General features: G+C 40.4%; 1 protein-coding gene across 1 annotated transcript; it reads right to left on the reverse strand.

Moving 5' to 3' along the window:
* Window positions 1–116: 116 nt before the first annotated feature.
* Window positions 117–17,699, reverse strand: topaz1 (testis and ovary specific TOPAZ 1). The gene is made up of 20 exons (XM_023260945.3): window positions 17,012–17,699; window positions 12,082–14,734; window positions 11,941–11,990; window positions 11,602–11,702; window positions 11,077–11,123; window positions 10,909–10,982; window positions 10,690–10,748; window positions 10,141–10,227; window positions 9,778–9,835; window positions 9,357–9,508; window positions 8,010–8,102; window positions 7,798–7,913; window positions 7,608–7,671; window positions 7,347–7,518; window positions 7,124–7,224; window positions 5,593–5,758; window positions 4,857–5,009; window positions 2,639–2,842; window positions 937–1,123; window positions 117–852 (listed from the first exon to the last, which is right to left on the reverse strand). Exons 1-20 carry the CDS (start codon window positions 17,697–17,699, stop codon window positions 624–626), a joined length of 5,454 nt encoding a protein of 1,817 aa, XP_023116713.2. The 3' UTR covers window positions 117–623.
* Window positions 17,700–18,460: the final 761 nt, after the last annotated feature.

The following is an 18,460-nucleotide window of genomic DNA, read 5'->3' on the forward strand; positions in this document are numbered from 1 at the left end:
AATCATTTTAGGGTGCTAGACAGATAGGTATGACTTTTTCATTCATGTTAACAGACTGTTTTCCTCCTGTGGGAAAACAACAACAGAGCCAGAGTTTTAGATTTTTGGTGCAGAACAGTTTTTTCTTTATATATATAAAAACTTTATACAAAGAAAATGGAAATCACAGCTCTTTAACTGGCAACAATTAAGATTTTGAAAATAATTAATATGATACAGTAACATATTACTGTCAAAGACCAACACTTAGCTGACCAAACACTAAATATATACCTATTTACACTCATTTTATTTACAATTATGTAAACACGATCTTGTAAACAACCCCACAAAATGATGCAGGATTTTTATCCAAAAAGACTTCTGGTTTCAAATAGAGAAATCACACAAACAATGACAAACTAGATTGAAGAAATAACCTCTTGACATATCTTAAAACATATTTGAACATAAAACAAAGTGTAAAGTTATGGTGTCAGTCTTCGGTTCGTATTTTCTGCTTCTTAGTCAAAGGCTAAATTCACACGAGCCAACAGAAATGCATTTGCGTTCAATATTTCATTGGTTGTTTTATCTAAGTCAAGTGATACTGAGCTGACGCTGAACATAAGCAAAGCAAAAAGTTAAGTAGTAGAAGGGGCATCAGGGACACAAACGTTCGTCCATACTTCGTTGGCCCACAGATGATTGTGGCGGAGCCAGCGCCGAGCAGAGGAAATGTCAATTGTGAACACTTGCTCTTGTGAGGAATTAACTGCTATGTAATGGACAATTAGTTTGGGCTGAGGGATACAAGCTGCAGAGAGGAGGCAGCTGCCAGCAGAGAGGTACTCGCTCTCACAGCTTTGAGTCCTGGAAAAGAAGGAAGCAAGACCATCATGTACATACAGACCACATAATGCAGCCCAGGTTTTCACACACAAACACAATATTTACCTCTTGAGAGTGATGCTGAGAGAAGAAGCAGTGTTTTCTGGAAGTTTGAGAATGACGTTTGCATTTACAGTGATGAACATCTCAAAGGTGAGAGCCAGCTCCACCTCTCCCAGCCCAGAGGGGACGATAAGTGACAGCAAACCAGGGGGAGCAGATACCCCAGGGTAGTACCCCACGCTCAAAGAGTCTAGTGATTACACAAATCATACACATTATAATGTTCAAATAAAAGTTTGATTTGTCTGTTCTACTTTGACTCTTTTAACCCTCTGAACTGTCTGTGACTTTAGATTTTTTTTTTTATCTGAAAATTTAAACTGAGAAACCATGACAGACTGAAGAACAGAGGGATGTTGAGGCTGAACTGCAGGCTGTGTTTACACAGAGTAAATGGGAGGCAAAATACGGAAGCAAATTTAAAAGTGGTATACAATCAGCAATATGCAGAGTCACTATTGTTTTTGCTATTGTTGCTAACACCTGTGAGTACATACTGATGCCAAGTTTTTTCAATTCTTGTAAAATCAAATATCAAATAAATTCAACTTTCATTTGTATATTTCATGATATTATATCAGTTAAATTGCACAACACATATTTGAGTCCTCGCTACTTTTAGCCATGGTCATGCTGTTTCCACAGAGGTGCAGGGCTTTACATTGCAGTGAAAAATAAAAAGTAGGGCCCAACCGATTTATCAGCCGGCCGATTAAATCGGTTGAGTATAGCCCTTCTCAAAGCAACAGTCATCGGTCGGAGTTTTGCCAATTAAACACCGATATATTCTTAATTTCTCATAAACAGTAAATGCTGTTAAGTGTCAGAGTCGCGCATGTCTCCTGTTTCAGTTGAACTCTCTTTGCCATGCGTCCTGACGAAAATAATTTCTTTGCCATGATTTAGTCCCTTAGTCCAAGATGACGGCACGCTCGGATGCAGCGGCTCACAGCCCCCCTTTCAGAGCTCCTTTTTGCTTTTTATTCTCCTTTGTTTGTGCACTCTATGTCTGCAATCTCGTTACACATTGTATAATGACAACAAAGCATATTCTATTCTATTCTATTTCATGTTAAAGGGCATCAGAGGGCTGCATAAATAATGCTTTACCAGTAACGTCACACATTATATTGCTTATATACAGCATGTATATATAACCTACCTATGATTTGCAGCAACAAGTACAAGACAAGATGTATTTCTTAACTCATTTCTAGATTGGCTTTTTTTAAGGTTATATAATCTCCCAGAGGTTTAATGCTTTGTGGCACGTTTTTGTATTTGAAAATTCGTCTCTGTTGTAAAGTTAAACAAATACTAAAGGACACAGTATTGTAAAACAGTAAAATGTTCTGCCTGTAATTCATATCTTTGTTGTAAGCGTTAAGCGACCAAAAAAGAAGTTATTTTGTTTATTATATATATATATTTTTTTAAATTAATCTGGTGATTAATCGGTAGTCTGTATTTTTTTCTGCCAAATATCACACTCGTCATGGGCCTCAAAAAAAATCGGACCCTAATAAAAAGAGGAAAAAACAAAACACCCTAAAATTGCATGAGGTTCAGAGGGTTAAAATCAAACGATCACATTCCTCTATAAACTTTGGTTGAGACTGATCAGTTGCTTCAGAGTCCGCACTGCAAACTAATGTGCAGACGCTTTCATAAGCAGAGCATTAAATAATCAGATGGTGACACTTACGTCTGAAGACTTCTCGTGCTCGGAGCCAGAGGTTTTGTTTGCCCAGTTTGTGTAAAAGTGTCTGCAGCACGGTGTGGTTGACAGCCAGGTTTTTAGAGAGCATGAAGTCCACCGTGTCTGAAGCTACAGGAAGTATCTGTCTGTCCACACACACTTGCAGGTGAGAGTTAAACAAAGGACTGTACCTGGAGATATCTATCAAGTCTGGAGGGGAAAAAGAACATTACATTAATTGTACTGAAGTTCCTCACTATAACACACACTGCTAGCACCTCAACTACTTTCAAGCCATCACCACATACTTATAATATATACATGCAAGCTAAAGTCAGCAATTCTAATCAAATACTCATTTTTGTCCAATTCAGAGAACATCTCATTCCAGTCAGCTGCCTGATGTGGCAGTTGATTTTGATTAAATGTGAGCCAATAAAAACATTATAGTGAAACATTTAGAGCATAAAGAGAGATCGTACACCAGTAAGCTATACGGTCATGAATAAAAGTTTACATAAACTTGTAAAGACCGTGTATCTCATAGCAGTCTTCAGCTTCCAATGAGTCCTACGACTCTTCACTTTCTAGGATTAATGATTGAAACACTGTGAGAAACACAGAAAGTATAAATCATACTACAGATCTTCTGGAAATACGACCAAATCTGCTAGGTCAAAATATACATACAGCAATTCTAATATTTGGCTGGAAGTCCAAAAAATTTCACCTTAATTAGGTGGTTTTTGTAGCCATCCACAAGCTTCTGGTTGTATCTTTGACCACTCTTGACAGAACTGGTGCAGTTGAACTTAATCAGTTGGATTTCAGACACCAACTTGTTTCTTCATCACAGGCTACAGGTTCTTGATGGGGTTTAAGTCAGGACTTTGGGGAGGCCAGTCTGAAACCTTAATTCTAGCCTGATTTAGCCATTTCTTTACCACATTTGATGTGTGATTTTGTCTTGTTGAAACAGCAAATTCCAAGACCCAACCTTCTGGCTGTTGCTCCTTCATTACTCTATTTACTTGGTGTAAAACACCAGTTCTACTGTCACCAAAATAGCTGCAGAGCATAATACTACCACCACCATGCTTGACACTAGGTTTGGTGTTCTTTGAGTTCAAGGCCTGACCTTCTTTCCTCCAAATACATTTTTGGTCATTTTGGCCAAATTGCTAAATTTTTATTTAATTTGACTTCAGAACTTTCCTTCAGAAGGCCTTTTTTCTTGGTCCATATGATTAGCAGCAAACTTCAGTTGAGCCTTAAGGCGCCGTTTCTACAGAAAAGGCTTTTTTTCTTGCACAGCAGCCTCTCAGCTCATGGTGATGCAAAACACACTTGAAGGTGGACACTGGCATCTGTATTCCAGCAGCTTCTATTTCATTGCAGTCCTACTTTTTGGTGATTCTTGGTTGACCATCCTGATCATCTGTTTCTCACCAGCAGGCGATACCTTGTGTTTTCTTTCTGATTGGGGTAGTGATACAACTGTACCATTCACTTTTAATTACAAACAATTGTTTGCACAGTTGATTTTGAAATCCAAAGCATCTTTGAAATGGCTCCCAGCGACTTTCCTGGCTTGTTCAAGTCACTGATTTGCTTTTTACTGAGCTCCCTAGACTTTTCCATTGTCATATTTGTGGCTTAGTTTGTGTGTATAAAATGGGCCAGCAGCTTTAGTCAATCTAATCACTTACAAGAAAGCAAGAAAACATGCCACTAAAAAATTTGATCACCCTCAACTTTCTACATCACTGTAACTGCTAATTCAAGCTGCTGTATGTAGTTTGTCATATTTCCAGAAGACCTACATTAAATGCATGATTATTTTTGTGACAAAGATGAATGTGTTTCAATCACTTCCATCACAGAAAATGAAAAATTGTAGGAGTCATTGGCAACTCAAGACTACTATGATATACGTGGTCTTTACAAGTCTAAATTTTTGTTCACAACTGTAGGTATATGAAAAATGCCTTGTTTTCATATTACCTATGAGCTAAAAGCACTAACAAAAAAAAATCTAGTTAATTAGGGTCTTGACACTGCTAATACACATATCACTGAATATCATGTGTTGAAAGTTATCAGATTCCCCAATTCTTTTCCCCACTTTCCTGGCTTCCTCTCTCTCCTATCCTGTCAATAAGGCCGAAAGGCAAAAAAAAAAAAAAATTACTGGGAATGAAATTTTTTTTTTGTTTTCGCTCACCATTTGACTCTTTAATTCCAGGGAGATTGCAGAGCACCTCCAGTGTGTCTCTGTGAGAGGTTTTCTCAGCCAAACGTATCAACACACGAGTCCTACCTTCCAGGTCAGCAGGCACGCACGGCCAAGAGCATGAACTCAGGAACCAGTTGTTTTCTGAAGTAACAGATGCAAAATCAAACGTGGCAGTCCCAGTTCTACAGCAGTATCCACAAGAAGTTCAGAAACAAAGGCTACAAAAGGCTGTCAAATGCATATTGTTCCAGGTTGTTGAACAGTGTTTAGTCTCGTCAGACTTTTATATTGCAATGTTACTAACAGATGAATCTACAACAGCATCAATCTCCATATCAATGTTCAAATTTTGGTCAGTTTTTATTTTGTCTGGAACAGATTAGAGCTTTACTGCCAACAGGATTTTTTCAAAAAAAGCCTTCTGCCTCTATCAAGTATCCCACTGAGGGAAAAATAAAAATTGTTATGCATCACAGGAGAAAGCGTAGAGAACCTGGTGTTTGCTTACATTAAATACTGCATCCAGTTTAGTTTCTGTGGTTTACATTGACAGTCATTTTAGGCTTGTGGCCAACAATGCATGTAAAAACAAAACATTTTCTGTACAATGTTAAGCTGATGTAATAGCTTTTCATTTTTTGGTAGTCTAGTGCATTGTCAAAATAATCATATCAAAACAGACTTGCATTTTGATGCATAAAGACATGAGTGTCAGAGTTGTCACCTCGAAGTGTGTGTAGAGCTCCCTCCACACTGCCAGTCAGGAGGAAGAGCTCTGTAGCCACAGTGAGCAGGCAGCAGCGTGATGTTCCATCCTCATTCCCAAACAAACCCTTCAGCGTAGCATAGTCGACTTTTGACATGGACAGCATTTCCACCACCTTACGACCCTACATTTGTAGATGCACACAATACAGAGCAATATCTGGTTGCTAAGATTACTTTGATGAGATGTACAATATACAAGTAAGTACAACACTGTACAATGACACCTAAATATCAGATGATTCAAAATTAAACTGTCTCTCAATATTTGCATAATTTTGTTCCTAAGTTGAGTATTTTCTCTCATGAACAATCAATATCAAATACTTTACAAAGACTACATTAAAAATACAGGCTCCATAGTAGAAAATGCATCTAAAGTGAATACACCTGTAATCATTGACACACAAGTTAGAAAACCCAACATCACGATTAGGAAATTCTGGTTATGGTTATGAAATTATCTGTGTACACCAAAGCATTCTCAGATTTGGACCTATGGGTTTTGTCTATCTGCATGTTTACATGATTGCGCTACCTGGAAAAAAAAAAAAAAAAGATTCCCAGAGGATTTGAAAAAATCTGATTGTGAGACTTTCCAAAGGTGGAAGAGTATAAATCTAGATCTGTGATCAATTAAATGTCAGTGGACAAAGTCACAGCAGTAATCAGGAGGTTTAGAATGAGCCATAGCACCACTAATCAGAGCCGCAGTGGTTATATTCCTAAAGTGACACAGCAGAATCTAGTTGTGAAATGGAAATCAGTTTCTGACAGTGAAGACAGTGGGTGATACTCCACAACTCTATGGACGCTGTCTAAGAAGAAAACCTTGCTTGTTCACTTGCACAAAACTGCAAGATTAAATTGTGGGAAAGAACAGTAAAAGAAAAATCCTGTATTCCTCTCAGAAGGGGTCCAGCATGTTTGGCATGAACCTGGTCATAACTGACAGTGAATGAATCATACTGACAGTGAAGAACAAAGGTGGGAGTGCAATGATATGAGGCTGCACAAACGTAAAAGGAGCTGGGGAGATGCCATTTATAGATGAAACCATGAATGCCTGTAGATGTACCAAAATACTGGTTGACAAGAACACTCAGTCAACTGAAATGCTGAAATCCGAGTTTCTGAAAGATTTTTTAAAAAAGTGAAAAATATGACCTGTCGTCTGACTTGTACCCAGAAAAATAAGTCTGAAGAGTGGCAAAACATCTCTTTAGAAATTTGGTATCCTCCCAGGATTGAGTCTGAATAAAAATACACTATAAAGTACTGAAAAAACAAAAGACTTCAATCTCATGAATGATAGGTGTACTGACTTCTGTTGCATTGAGTTCCTACTGTGGTGCATCTGCACTGTTCCATCTGTATCTAAATTATAGAGAGATGATATGGTTTTGAATCATCTGACATTGAAGCAATAATACACAGGACTGTACTCACTTCTCTATATAAGCAGGAGATAAGCAAATGAGTGCAAGTACCTTGGCCCACTGCTGTGTTTTGTGATATCTTAACATCAGAGAGACTCCAATTCTGCCTACAAACGTCTTTAGCAGGACGCCCTCAGTTTCATTCTGACACACTATAAGAACAGAATAATCACATTTTCACTAATTATTGTACTCTTTAATGTGAAATCAGCAGTAGTACACAGAACCACTTTTACAACACAAATAACATTTTATCTCTAGTCAAAGGTTTTACCGGTCTCAGCAAAGGTAGCAAAGGGCAGTGACAGCTTGTCTTTGCTCTCAGACAGGAGTGCGATGGCAATGCGACCACTGATCCGCTCCAGTTGGCTTGAGTGTTGGCTGGACTGGCAGATGTACCTGAAAGCCTCGCCCATCCGCTTCCAGTCTTCTTGCTTGGCACAAAGCTGACAGACAGAATATATATAAATACACATGTGAATACAAAACCATTCCACTAATATGGATAAACTGGACAAAGAAAGAAAGAACTAACTTCTATTTCCACAATGGCGTGGGCTAAATTCAGGGACTCCAGAAGGGGGGCACTGTTGGATAACCTTTTAGAATAAAGATGGAGTTAATCAGTTGCTTGTATTACATTAAATAAACAATTTAGAAATTAGACGAATAAATAAGAGTGACACAACAAAGACTGTTTGTGATACAACCAGGGTACCACTTACTTGTGGTTGCCAGAAGCTGAAACAGGTGAGTCTGGATGAAGTGACTGCTGGAGCACAGGGGCGTTTTTTATACAGTCCAGACAATCTAGACTCAGCTCGAGACCAGTGCTGGCCATCTGTCAACACACACGCGCAATATATTTTCTACAAACACCTAAATAAAGCAGATCTCATTGAATTATAGTAAGTTAAATGTGTAGGAACTGAGATACCTTGAATGTGAGCTGCATGAGCTCAGGTACAGAACCCATGAGACCCCGTTCTCTTACTAAGTTAAAAAGGGCCAGCAGGAACTCATAGTCGGGCTAGAAAGAATAACAAGTTCAACAACTTTTTATAAATCCACAAAAGGTGACCAGTGAAATGAAATTTACCACTGCAGTCATCACGTCCCATAGAACATGCTCCATCGTCCACGTGAGTACAAAGTGTGCTGCAGCATTCTATTATTACTAACCATCTGAAACAAAACCTGCTGTCAGGCTTGAAAGGCACGTTTTCAATCGCAAAAGCCCAAATTACACCATTTATCAGAGACAGAAACTGTGAAAACAGAAAGAACTGTATTTTCAACTTTCCGGCAGTACTCTGACTAGTCAAGTGCTGAACTTAAATTACGCATTTAAATATTCACCAAAAAGAAACTGTTTGGACTAAACAGGTTTAGGAATTTACAAAAAAAAAAAAAGACTCTGGGGTTCTTGGTACAACCATGTAGTCATTAGTGACTCAGGCAGAATCACCAGTCACAAGATAAAAAAAATCAAGTACTTGACAGCTAAAATGCAGGCTGTATTTACAAATAACAGATAGGACACCAGCAGGGCTGGCCCGAATAGTAATTTCTGTGCTCCGGATATTCAGCCCCAATTTTATTTTTTCCTTTTGTCGTTTGTCTGCATTTTTTCTCATTGTTTAACTCCACAAAAGGGGTGTCAACATTATATGAGACTGATGCATATTTCAGTCTTGCAGCCAAATTCGGCCCCAATTACTGACGAATATCCGAATATTCGGTTCGTCCGACATTGTCATATTCGGACTGCGCAACATCGTTCAATGGGGAATCCGAATATTTGGATCTCAAAATTCATATTTGGATACCACCTTAACGACCGAATATTCAGATATTCAGGTCCAGCCCTAGATACCAGTATATAAACCAAATAAAATTCTAAATAGTAAAACATTGACAGTAATGTATAAGCACTTTCTAAAAAATTCTGGTAACAAATATGGGCACTTGGAAAAACGCAGTACAGCTTGATTGTTTTTTTGGGGGTTTTTTTTTTTTCAAAATCTGTAAAATAAACCATCAAAGAAACTTTAGTTTCTTTTTTGGAAATATAGGATGAAAACTTTGTTGTACTGCACAAAATAAATGTTAGACTTCTGTCTTTCCAGCTATGGCTATGTTCATTCCATGGAGGTGCAAGACTTTATATTGTAGTGTAAAATGGTGAGTAAAAATGGGACAGTAGCAAAAAAAACTAAACAAAGAACACCCAGGAACTGTCTGACATTCACAGGGTTACCAGATAGCTGATAGCCACACTGACCACTATGTTGTGAGCCAGGCTGACTCTGAGGACTGAGAAGACATCAGAAACCATGCAAGCTTTGAGCAGAGCCCAAAGAAGGGTTAGAAACACCGGCATGGAGAAATACACTCCTGGTGGGTTGTTCTGGTAGTATCCTGTAAACACAGCTCCTGTACACAAACGCAGAGAGGCAGAGTAGCAATGCAAACCACTGATGTGGCAAAGGTAGAATTACAGAGAAAGACAATCAGCTCAAGGGCTAAAAAGTAAGGACAGTCATACAGAGTTACCTTGTTTTAGAACCTGACTTACAGCATTGAGGTGGAACACTAACACTCAACCTTACACTGCATTAACTGACCCACAAAAACTTTAGGATGGAAAATGCTGACAGTTTAATAGATGTGAAGAAGACATACCTGAAAAAAAGAAGACTTACCTGCTTTATGGAGACACACTGGATTTTTCACAAACCTTGCCACAGTATCAACACAGAACTACCAGAGACAAAAAAGAATAGCAACGATCAGTGGTGTGGAAGTGTGCAATTACAGCTACAGCACAGCAGAGGGTGATGTTGCCTCTGTGATCAACAACCATCTGAAAGCTTCAGCATTAATCCAGTCTCCTGATTCAAGCACAAGCTGTATGACACTCATAATTCTATGGTAAAGGACTAAAATTTACAGGTATAATCAAAAATTTGTCAGGTAGTTATTAGACCTCTACAGCAAAACAGTGTCTCCATAGTTTGGTTGGTGGTTTGCAAGTGAAGTATGAATAATTTCCTCTGGGGGCCTACCTTCTCATCCCCCTCCACAGGCAGATGTTGGAAGCGACACAACTTGAACCCACAGGACAGCGATTCACTGAAGTAGTGTCTGCAGTACTGAGGGTTTAGAGAGGATTTGCTGCATTATACAGATGCACCGATGGCAAAATTACCATGTCTGTGATATAGGCAACAAAAGAGGTATGAAAGTTTATGAATCAAAGTAACCTATAGTCACTACTAAATACTCAGCGACAGAGCTGACCCAGAGCTGATATTGTCCTGTTGTAATTTCATATCCAACAGAACAGAATGATACCTGGTATTAAAATATATTAGGCATACTGTGGTGTTCTATGCATGTCCATATTAGACCTGGCACTCAGTCTTTTCAATAATAATTCATCCACACCATTAAATAACACGTTTTTTTTTTAATATAGTCTGCCTAGCCCTGATTCTTTTCAATCAGATTCTTTGAAAGAACTAGAATCCATGCAAAAGCCAATAAACAAGCATAAGAGAAGCATTTGTTCTGAGGGAGGAAGGTGACCGTTCTGCATGGAATGGAATACTTACTGAATTTGATTTCTTGCGAATAAAATCTGTGATGTTTGTTGAAGGTGTCATCCATGACCCTATGCAGGGAGCAGAGGAGCAGTCAAATCAGTTCAGGTCTTATTCTACTGAAGGAACACTGGACTGAACATTCACACTGGCAATTAAATCAGAAAATGAAGACTTATCAGTGAAAACAAGATACAAGTGACAACAATTAAAACTTAATTTCCCTCTCACCAGTTCCTATGCTCATAAGTGGGGGGATGAGCTGGAGAGTGTGAGAGGAGCTCACTGTCTGGATGGGTTGGCTCCTGTTAGAGAATATAAACAGTATGATTACCTTAACGCTGACAGACTGACAGGCCATGAGAAATATTTCATCATGTGAAATGTGCAAACATGTACCTTTCCAGGCCACCATTTACATAATTGCTGTTGGCATCAGACTGACCCTGGTGAAAAACACAAAGCAGATTCAATAATATACACTGCACTTCTTGTAACACTATAACTGTAGCTGTTTGACCAATATTATGCACTAAACACTATTATCTTACTTTGTACATGAACTCTAAATTTTATGCAGCTTTACGTGATGAACCCTGAATCCTTCATGTATTAAGCACACTTCTATTTAGAAATGTGCATGTTAGTATCTCTTGTTCCACATGTTATGATTATTTTGTTATCTTTCTGTTATTTGGTGGTGGACAACACACTTTTCTTGTCTTTTCAGACCTGACTTTCAGTTGGAAAGGCACAGAGAGTATTTATGCAGGAGGAACCCTGTTAATGCTTTGTTTCTTTGAAACTGCAGTGAAATTACACTGTCTGGTGCCTTCCAGTGAAGTGCTGAAAAACTTCCTAGGAAACAAGGTCCTTGTCCGCTGCATGACACAATGCAAAGTTACTGTAGACCCATTACATTACCACATTTTTGGTTTGCTTGTATGTGGCAGGACATGTGTTATTTTGGGTTTCTGTAGGGTTGGTGCTGCACTGGGGTCTCCATGGCCTGCTGACATGCTCCTCTGTAAAAAAAAAAAAAAAAACACATACACACACACAAAAATAACATCACAGGAGAAAATACACTACAATAAGGCAAATTCCAGGGTAGATGTACATCATTACTCAGTGGGACACATCGGATTGTTACACAAGCAAACAAGGAAGCACTTGCACATCAGCTGTGAAAGTGATGACCTCAGTCTGAAAGCAAAATTTGAAGTAATTTGTTCCAAGCAAGCCCCTGTGCATGGGTCATACCTTTGATATCAGGACTGTTGCAGTGAAAATCTCCAATAACTGGTGCCAATCTGAAATACAATAACATTGTACTTTTATTTATAAAGGGCAACACAGCTCAAATATGACTGTAAGGAGGTGATATCAAATATGAAACGTGACCTTTGTTTTAACTCTGGTGATGCTCCACCCATCCTTGACGACAGGATTTTAACCACTGCAGGAGGTGTTCTTTTAGGGGCTTCAGTAACTCTGCTAGGACCCAGTTTCAGTAAACTTTGCTTGGGCAGGTTGTCAAACAGCGCTGGGTCATCCTGGATCACATCGACAAGCAGGATATCCTGTTCATAAGCTGTGAACTCATCCAAAATGCTGGGCTGACAATCACCAGCTGCCTCTGCTTTAGTTTTTTCCCTTTCACTGGCTGCTATTTCAGAGGAACTTGATCCATTTTCGCTCCCTGGATGCTGCCGTCCCTCATTACTGAAACCTGCACTGTTAACCTCTTCGCTGCTGGGAGAAGAGCAGGGGTCTGGCAGAAAACCTAAGCGGAGGGCTGCCTTTTCTTGAGGATCTATGGCAACTTGTTCAGAACTTCTGTTACCCAGTTCCTCATTATCTTCGTAATCAGTTTCATCTTGGCTTTCCTCTTCTTTATTGTCAAACACATCTTCATTGCCATCAACCCCATTTTCACTGCTATCATCCACACTGTCGTTACTGCAGGGAGAAGACTGAGATTCCCTTGGAGTACTGTCAGTAAGAGTTTTGAAGCTTGCTGTGACTCCTTCCAATCCTTCAGTACTGTGTTCAAGATAATCCTTGGAGCTTTCAATATTTCCATTAACAATTTGTGGCATGTCCTCCTTTTCTGCATCCGAACAGACTGAGCTTTGTTGCGAGAAGCTTCTCCTCCAGAAGGACCCTTGTGGTGAAGTGATAGGAGACAGCACTGGTGGAAGCATAAACTCATTTGAGTCAAACTCAGCACAATATTCCTTAAGATTGTCAGGCAATTGTGAACTCTCTTTAGCACAACCAAGTACAAGATCCTGCTTATAGGGGCTTGTATGATAATATGGCTCCAATATTGGTGGGCTCCTGCCTTCGAGAAGTTCTTCATCACTCTTGTCATCGTCTTGAGGGAGGAGGAGGGAGGATTCACAGGAATGACAGGAGTCAGAGTTGAGTGCAGGAGCAGAGGATATAGAAATACATGAAGCCATTTGGGTTTTTTCACAGTGCAACAGTGCTTTTTCTACAGCTTCCAAATCAACATCTTTGACTTTCTTAAGAAGAAAGGATGAAGGGTGGAGGGAGGATGGTGTGGCTGAGAGGTTTCTTGAACCACCCGGTGTGAATGGAGATGACATGGGAGACAGAGTAGTGGCAGATTCCCAGTCACTCAGGCCAAATGTGGAGGGGGAAGGGGAAGACATGGGGCCGTCGATTTCTGGTCCATTAAGTAGCAAAGATGGCTCTGAGACAGTGCCGGGCTTTCTTCCATGCTGTCGTGGGGTGGAAAATGAAGTTGTATCTGAGTGAAGACTGGCTGGTGATTCTTCAGCCTGCACTAAATGCTGTGAAATCTTGGTGTGTTTTCTGTCTGAGTATGAAGACATATTAACGTATCTTTTCAAATTTCCCTCTGCTAAAATGCTTGCTCTGTCCTCCTCTTGCTTCTCTGTGGGTGCATTTGAGAGCATGTCCTGGACTTGGTTGCTGGATGAACCCGGCTGATTTTGATTCACTGTTACAGAGTCACTGTTCTCTCTTGCTGATGGATCAATAGACTGTGTTGAACAGGCTATGGTGGCAGTATGTGTTGTAAGAGTCAGGCCACTGTTTGAGAAGGGCCACGACATGTATGTGCGTGCACATGAAAAATGTATTTTCTTGACATAGGGTCTCACTCTCTGGCAAGTGAATGACTCTGGTTCGTCCGTGTCCGCCTCATTCTCATGACAGAACAGTTCTGATGCCACCTGTGGTCCATCGTTTTTTCTGTTAGTGCCTCTCTGGCCACAAGGTTTCTTGGTCATAGAGTTATCGGAGCCAAAGGTGCTGCTACAGCCAACACTGTTTCCAAGCTTTCTTCTTTTGTCTCTGACTATCTGTGCTCCTCTCAGGTCACACCTGGACCCACGGTCCTCCTCAGCACCTCTGTCCCACATGATAGTCCTGCACACCCCCTCGTTTGTCTGTTTACCTACTAAGACAGAAGCAGAACGAGTTGCACAGTCTTCCCTTGTCAAACTCTCATGGAAGTGACATGCAATATGACTGGATAATGTCTGTGCATCTGTACCGTCGTCCGAGTGTTTCCGGTGTTCAGTCAGACTTTGACACTGACAGATGCTCTTTTCACAGTGTGGACAACACACACTATTTTCAACTAGAGAACTTTCTCCACTTTTGTATTTGCCATCTCCTAAGCAACCCAGTCCACACCGAAAACCATCTCTCATGTCTTGTTTGAAGCAATGCACAACGTTGGTCTTGAGAAAATCTGGTAACATATAGCCACAGTCATAGTAGCCAACATCACATTTTTTGGCTATGTCACAAAGAGTCACTTTTGGATACTGGTTTATCCATACAATAACGTTCTTAGAGGCCTTGGTGGCTGTTTTTTCTTTCTTAATGCTAAACTCAGCTGCAGATGGGTCTGATCCAGAGTTAGAGCTTTTCAGCCTTTGCTTATCCGCTGTCTTCAAACGAGGAAAAATGCTGTTGAAGTCCCCACAGAGATCACTATGGGAGACTCCAACAGATCTTTTCAAATACACTTCTGGGTCTGAATCTCTATTGGAGTCTGCAAATGGAAACAAAAGGTTGTCAAATGGTGCAAAACGGAAATATTCACCAGTTTGGATTTCCACCAGTATCAGTACCTATTGGAACAAACTAACCCACTGTCTTGCACATGAAGCTTAGCAATTCCTAGCCCCCGCTCCTTCAAATTTCTATTTTTTTTTTAATTGTCGCAAATACACCACTGCCGCATGTTTCCACCTTCACAGCGAGTCCTGCACTGTGTCGGATACTCGCGAGTAATAAGGTAAACTACAGAAAACTATCTTGCTCAGTATCTACTCTGATACGTCAGGTTAATACGATGTTAATTACTTGCGAGAGCACGGCCTTGTAAGTGACGTCACGTAAAGCACCCAGACACCAGGTCAGAGTCAGAGGAGTGTCGTCTTGGAAAACAGGGCAGCGACTTACCGGAGAAAAGGTAGACCTATTAGCTTAAGATAACTCATAATATATTTTACAAGTTAAACAGACATTCGCAAAATATTGATGGCCAGCTACCGTCGCGTAACATATCGGTAGCTTCAGTTAATTGGGCCCAGTGCCAACTCAGTGTCGCTAACATGAGTAAACTAATTAATAGCATTAAACTAATATCTACAAGCCGTGATGTAACTGGTGACTGCATTTTCAGGTGAGCTTGTTCAAATATTTCTCTGAGAAAGACACCTGATGAAGATGATGCTATTCAGGCATCATTGGCCTTTTACTCACTCGTAAATGATGATGGATAGGTAAAAAATTGTGTTCACACTTGTAATCAGATGTAAGTGTAAATTATCTAACGGTAATGTTTAATGTAATCATACAAGACAAGTAACATTAGACAGGGAGGAGCAATGGAACAAAGTGAAGGAGAGCAGAGTACAGCATGGGGAGAGCCGAGTGAAGGAGCAGGAGAGCAAAGTGATGAGAGTAGAGGAGAAAAATCTAAAGGGAAGCTCGGGCTATCAGGCTGTGAATTTCTGTACAACAGAGCCTTAGAGCGCTTCTATAAAAAAAAATTAATTGTTCTGAGCCTGGTGCAAAGTTTGCCACTGATTCTACAGTCCCATCAGGAAATCGTTTATTGTTTATAGTTTTAATTTTAGTGTTTTATTCATTTTTTTATTTTTACATTCAGCCTTTAAAAAGCTATTTTCAACAGGCCATTCAATAAATAGGCTGTAAAAGTAAAATGCGACCGCTGCTGAAAAAAATCCTAGAGGAAACACTGTTAACCAGACATGCATTTGCCAAAGCAACCAGTGAGCATTCATTCTTTTCATCTCCCTTGAAAAATTAACAGTTGTGTCCCTTGTCCAGACAGGTTCTCCATAGCAGTGTCTTCTAAGTCAAAATGGGCTCTACGCTGTCAGTTTTTTTTATTCTCTAAGCAGCCACAAAGGGCAGCACTGAGGCCATTTCACACTTGAAAACAAGCATGGACTAGTCACATACAGGTGAAATTTATGCTTTGTTAGAGGTGTTTTTAAAAAGTCGTCTGGTTTTACAAGAGATAAAGTTTCAGAGGACCCACTGTTTGATTTGGCAAGTGTACATCTGGTTAACTTTCCCACTTCCATTAAAGAGGAGTACAGAGACGCTTCACTAAGCTTTTCAATTGGAGACATCTGGGACCTTATCTCATGTTGTGGATAAAGACAGTCCCCCAACTGAGTTCCACCAATGCATACCTTAAACAAGTACACTGAGTTTTTAACATCGCTTTAAATGAACGCTGATGAATGGAGAAGCCCCAATGGGAATATGCAAATTTTGGCAACAAATCCGCCTTATTCAGTTAGTCAAACCCACTCAGCCAGATTGAGCCACATCAAGCCAACAGTTTGGCACAGTGGCCGCCCAAAATCAAAGCAGAGGTCGCTGCAAACATTGTGCAAAACATGGCAGTTGGTGTGAGTTGACCTGAATGGTTATCTGACTGCTAACTAGTAGCCAGCTAGTTAGTGCCTAACTAAAAACATTTCATAACATCTGGACATGCTCGCTGCTACTTAACATCTCCTTGACCTTAAGCTTAAACCTCACCTGCACCATAACGACTAAAACAAAAACATTTTGGGTAGTTTAGTGAACCACAGGCTAAACGTTTAGCCGCACCATTAGCTTAGCTACAGACAAGAAACTGCAAAAAAGCAGCAAGTTAGCAAACAGCTAGCTGAAAGATTTCACAGATAGCTGACTGAAAATGCTTTCTGGAGTCCAATTCTACCTGCGGTATATAAATACTGACGCTAAAGAAACTTGAAAAACGCTTGCAAATCCATCTTACTTGATAGCCTGCTGGGGACTGACGCTGGTCCGGTTCGTACTAGTCCAGGATCACACGCAGCGGGGTCGGCTGAGCTCTGTCCCTCTCTACAACTGGCCCTGACACTTTGGGAGACGTGGGTCAAACCAGTGGTACGATTAATAAGCCCTAGTGTACGCTTATGTTTTCTTCTAGCCTTGGACTGTGCAACTCCGCGGTAGACTTCTTCGAGCAAAGCGCGGTTTGAATCAGCGCAAACGACACACGTCATCCTGAGACTGCGGAGCTTTCTGAGCCGCTCCGGTCGGCTCCTGGTGTTGGGTTTGCTCTGGTGATACTTGCCTCTAGTGGTCGGTTCGTCCTGTTTAACCTCCATGTCATCTCCTCTGCATGGCGGGAGATAACTTCTTCTCTGTACTACGTGCGTGTCTGCGTAGCTCTCCTCCGGCTCTGCCTCACAGGTGTCACTGGCCGCACCTGTCGCACTTTCCAGGCCCATTCGGGGGGTTAGAAAAACACGGCCCGGTTTGCTGCTGCTAGGAAACGAGGCAGTATCTTTCTCTGACACAAGCTCAGACGTGGAGTCGTGCTTTTTGGAGTCAGCTGTGACTCTGGTCACCGTTTTGGGGAGTGTTCTCCGTCGCGGCACCAGGTTTACGTCTTTTAACGCGACTCGGTTGAGTTTGACCCTGTTAGACGAAGGAAACATGCTGACAGTTGAAGCCTGAATATCAAAACCTACTAAATACTTGAGCAGGCCGGTGTAAAAGCGTGTCTGAAACAGAGCTGAGCGTTAAGTTTACAAGGTTAAACCCAAACAACGTCGCCAGGGTTAGTCTCGGCCTGTCCTCGGTGTCCCTACCGCTAGGACGTTGTCACGTTGACACAGGGCCAGGGCGTGCCACGAACACTGCGCATGCGCGACGACGAAACGCTACATTGTATTAAAATATTTCTGTATCTTTAGAGCCAAATAATGCTGGATAACGTAGCCATACTTTCATGTATGTGTGTTTATTAGCGGTGAAAAGTTGCCAAATACACTACCAGTCAAAAGTTTGAACACACATTCTCATTCAATGGTTTCTATTCAATTATTTTGTACATTGTAGATTAATACTGAATACATAAAAACTATAAAAGAATGCATATGTAGTTATGTTGTAAGCAAAAAAAGTGTGAATCTTCAGTATTAATCTACAATGTAGAAAATAGTGCAAATAAATAAAAAGCATTGAATGAGAAGGTGCGTCCAAGCTTTTGACTGGTAGTGTATATTTACCTAAATACCATACTTAAGAATGGTTTTAAGATACATGCTGAGTATTTCAATTTTATGCTACTTTTTCTTCCACTTCACCACCTTTCAGTAGGAAAAAATCTACTCATTTTGTAGTTTCAGTAACTTTACAGATGAAGATTTGACACAATATACATGCAACACGCTTTTAAAATTACAACACATTGTTA

Source organism: Amphiprion ocellaris, chromosome 15, assembly GCF_022539595.1.
Source record: "Amphiprion ocellaris isolate individual 3 ecotype Okinawa chromosome 15, ASM2253959v1, whole genome shotgun sequence".
Lineage (NCBI taxonomy): Eukaryota > Metazoa > Chordata > Actinopteri > Pomacentridae > Amphiprion > Amphiprion ocellaris.

Coding starts and splice junctions, on each gene's coding strand:
- topaz1 (XM_023260945.3), bottom strand. CDS start 17,699: ATGTTTCCTTCGTCTAACAGGGTCAAACTCAACCGAGTCGCGTTAAAA. Junction 10,749..10,908: donor ACTTATGAGCATAGGAACTG/GTGAGAGGGAAA, acceptor CTCCCTGCATAG/GGTCATGGATGACACCTTCA. Junction 7,914..8,009: donor TCATGCAGCTCACATTCAAG/GTATCTCAGTTC, acceptor GTGTGTTGACAG/ATGGCCAGCACTGGTCTCGA.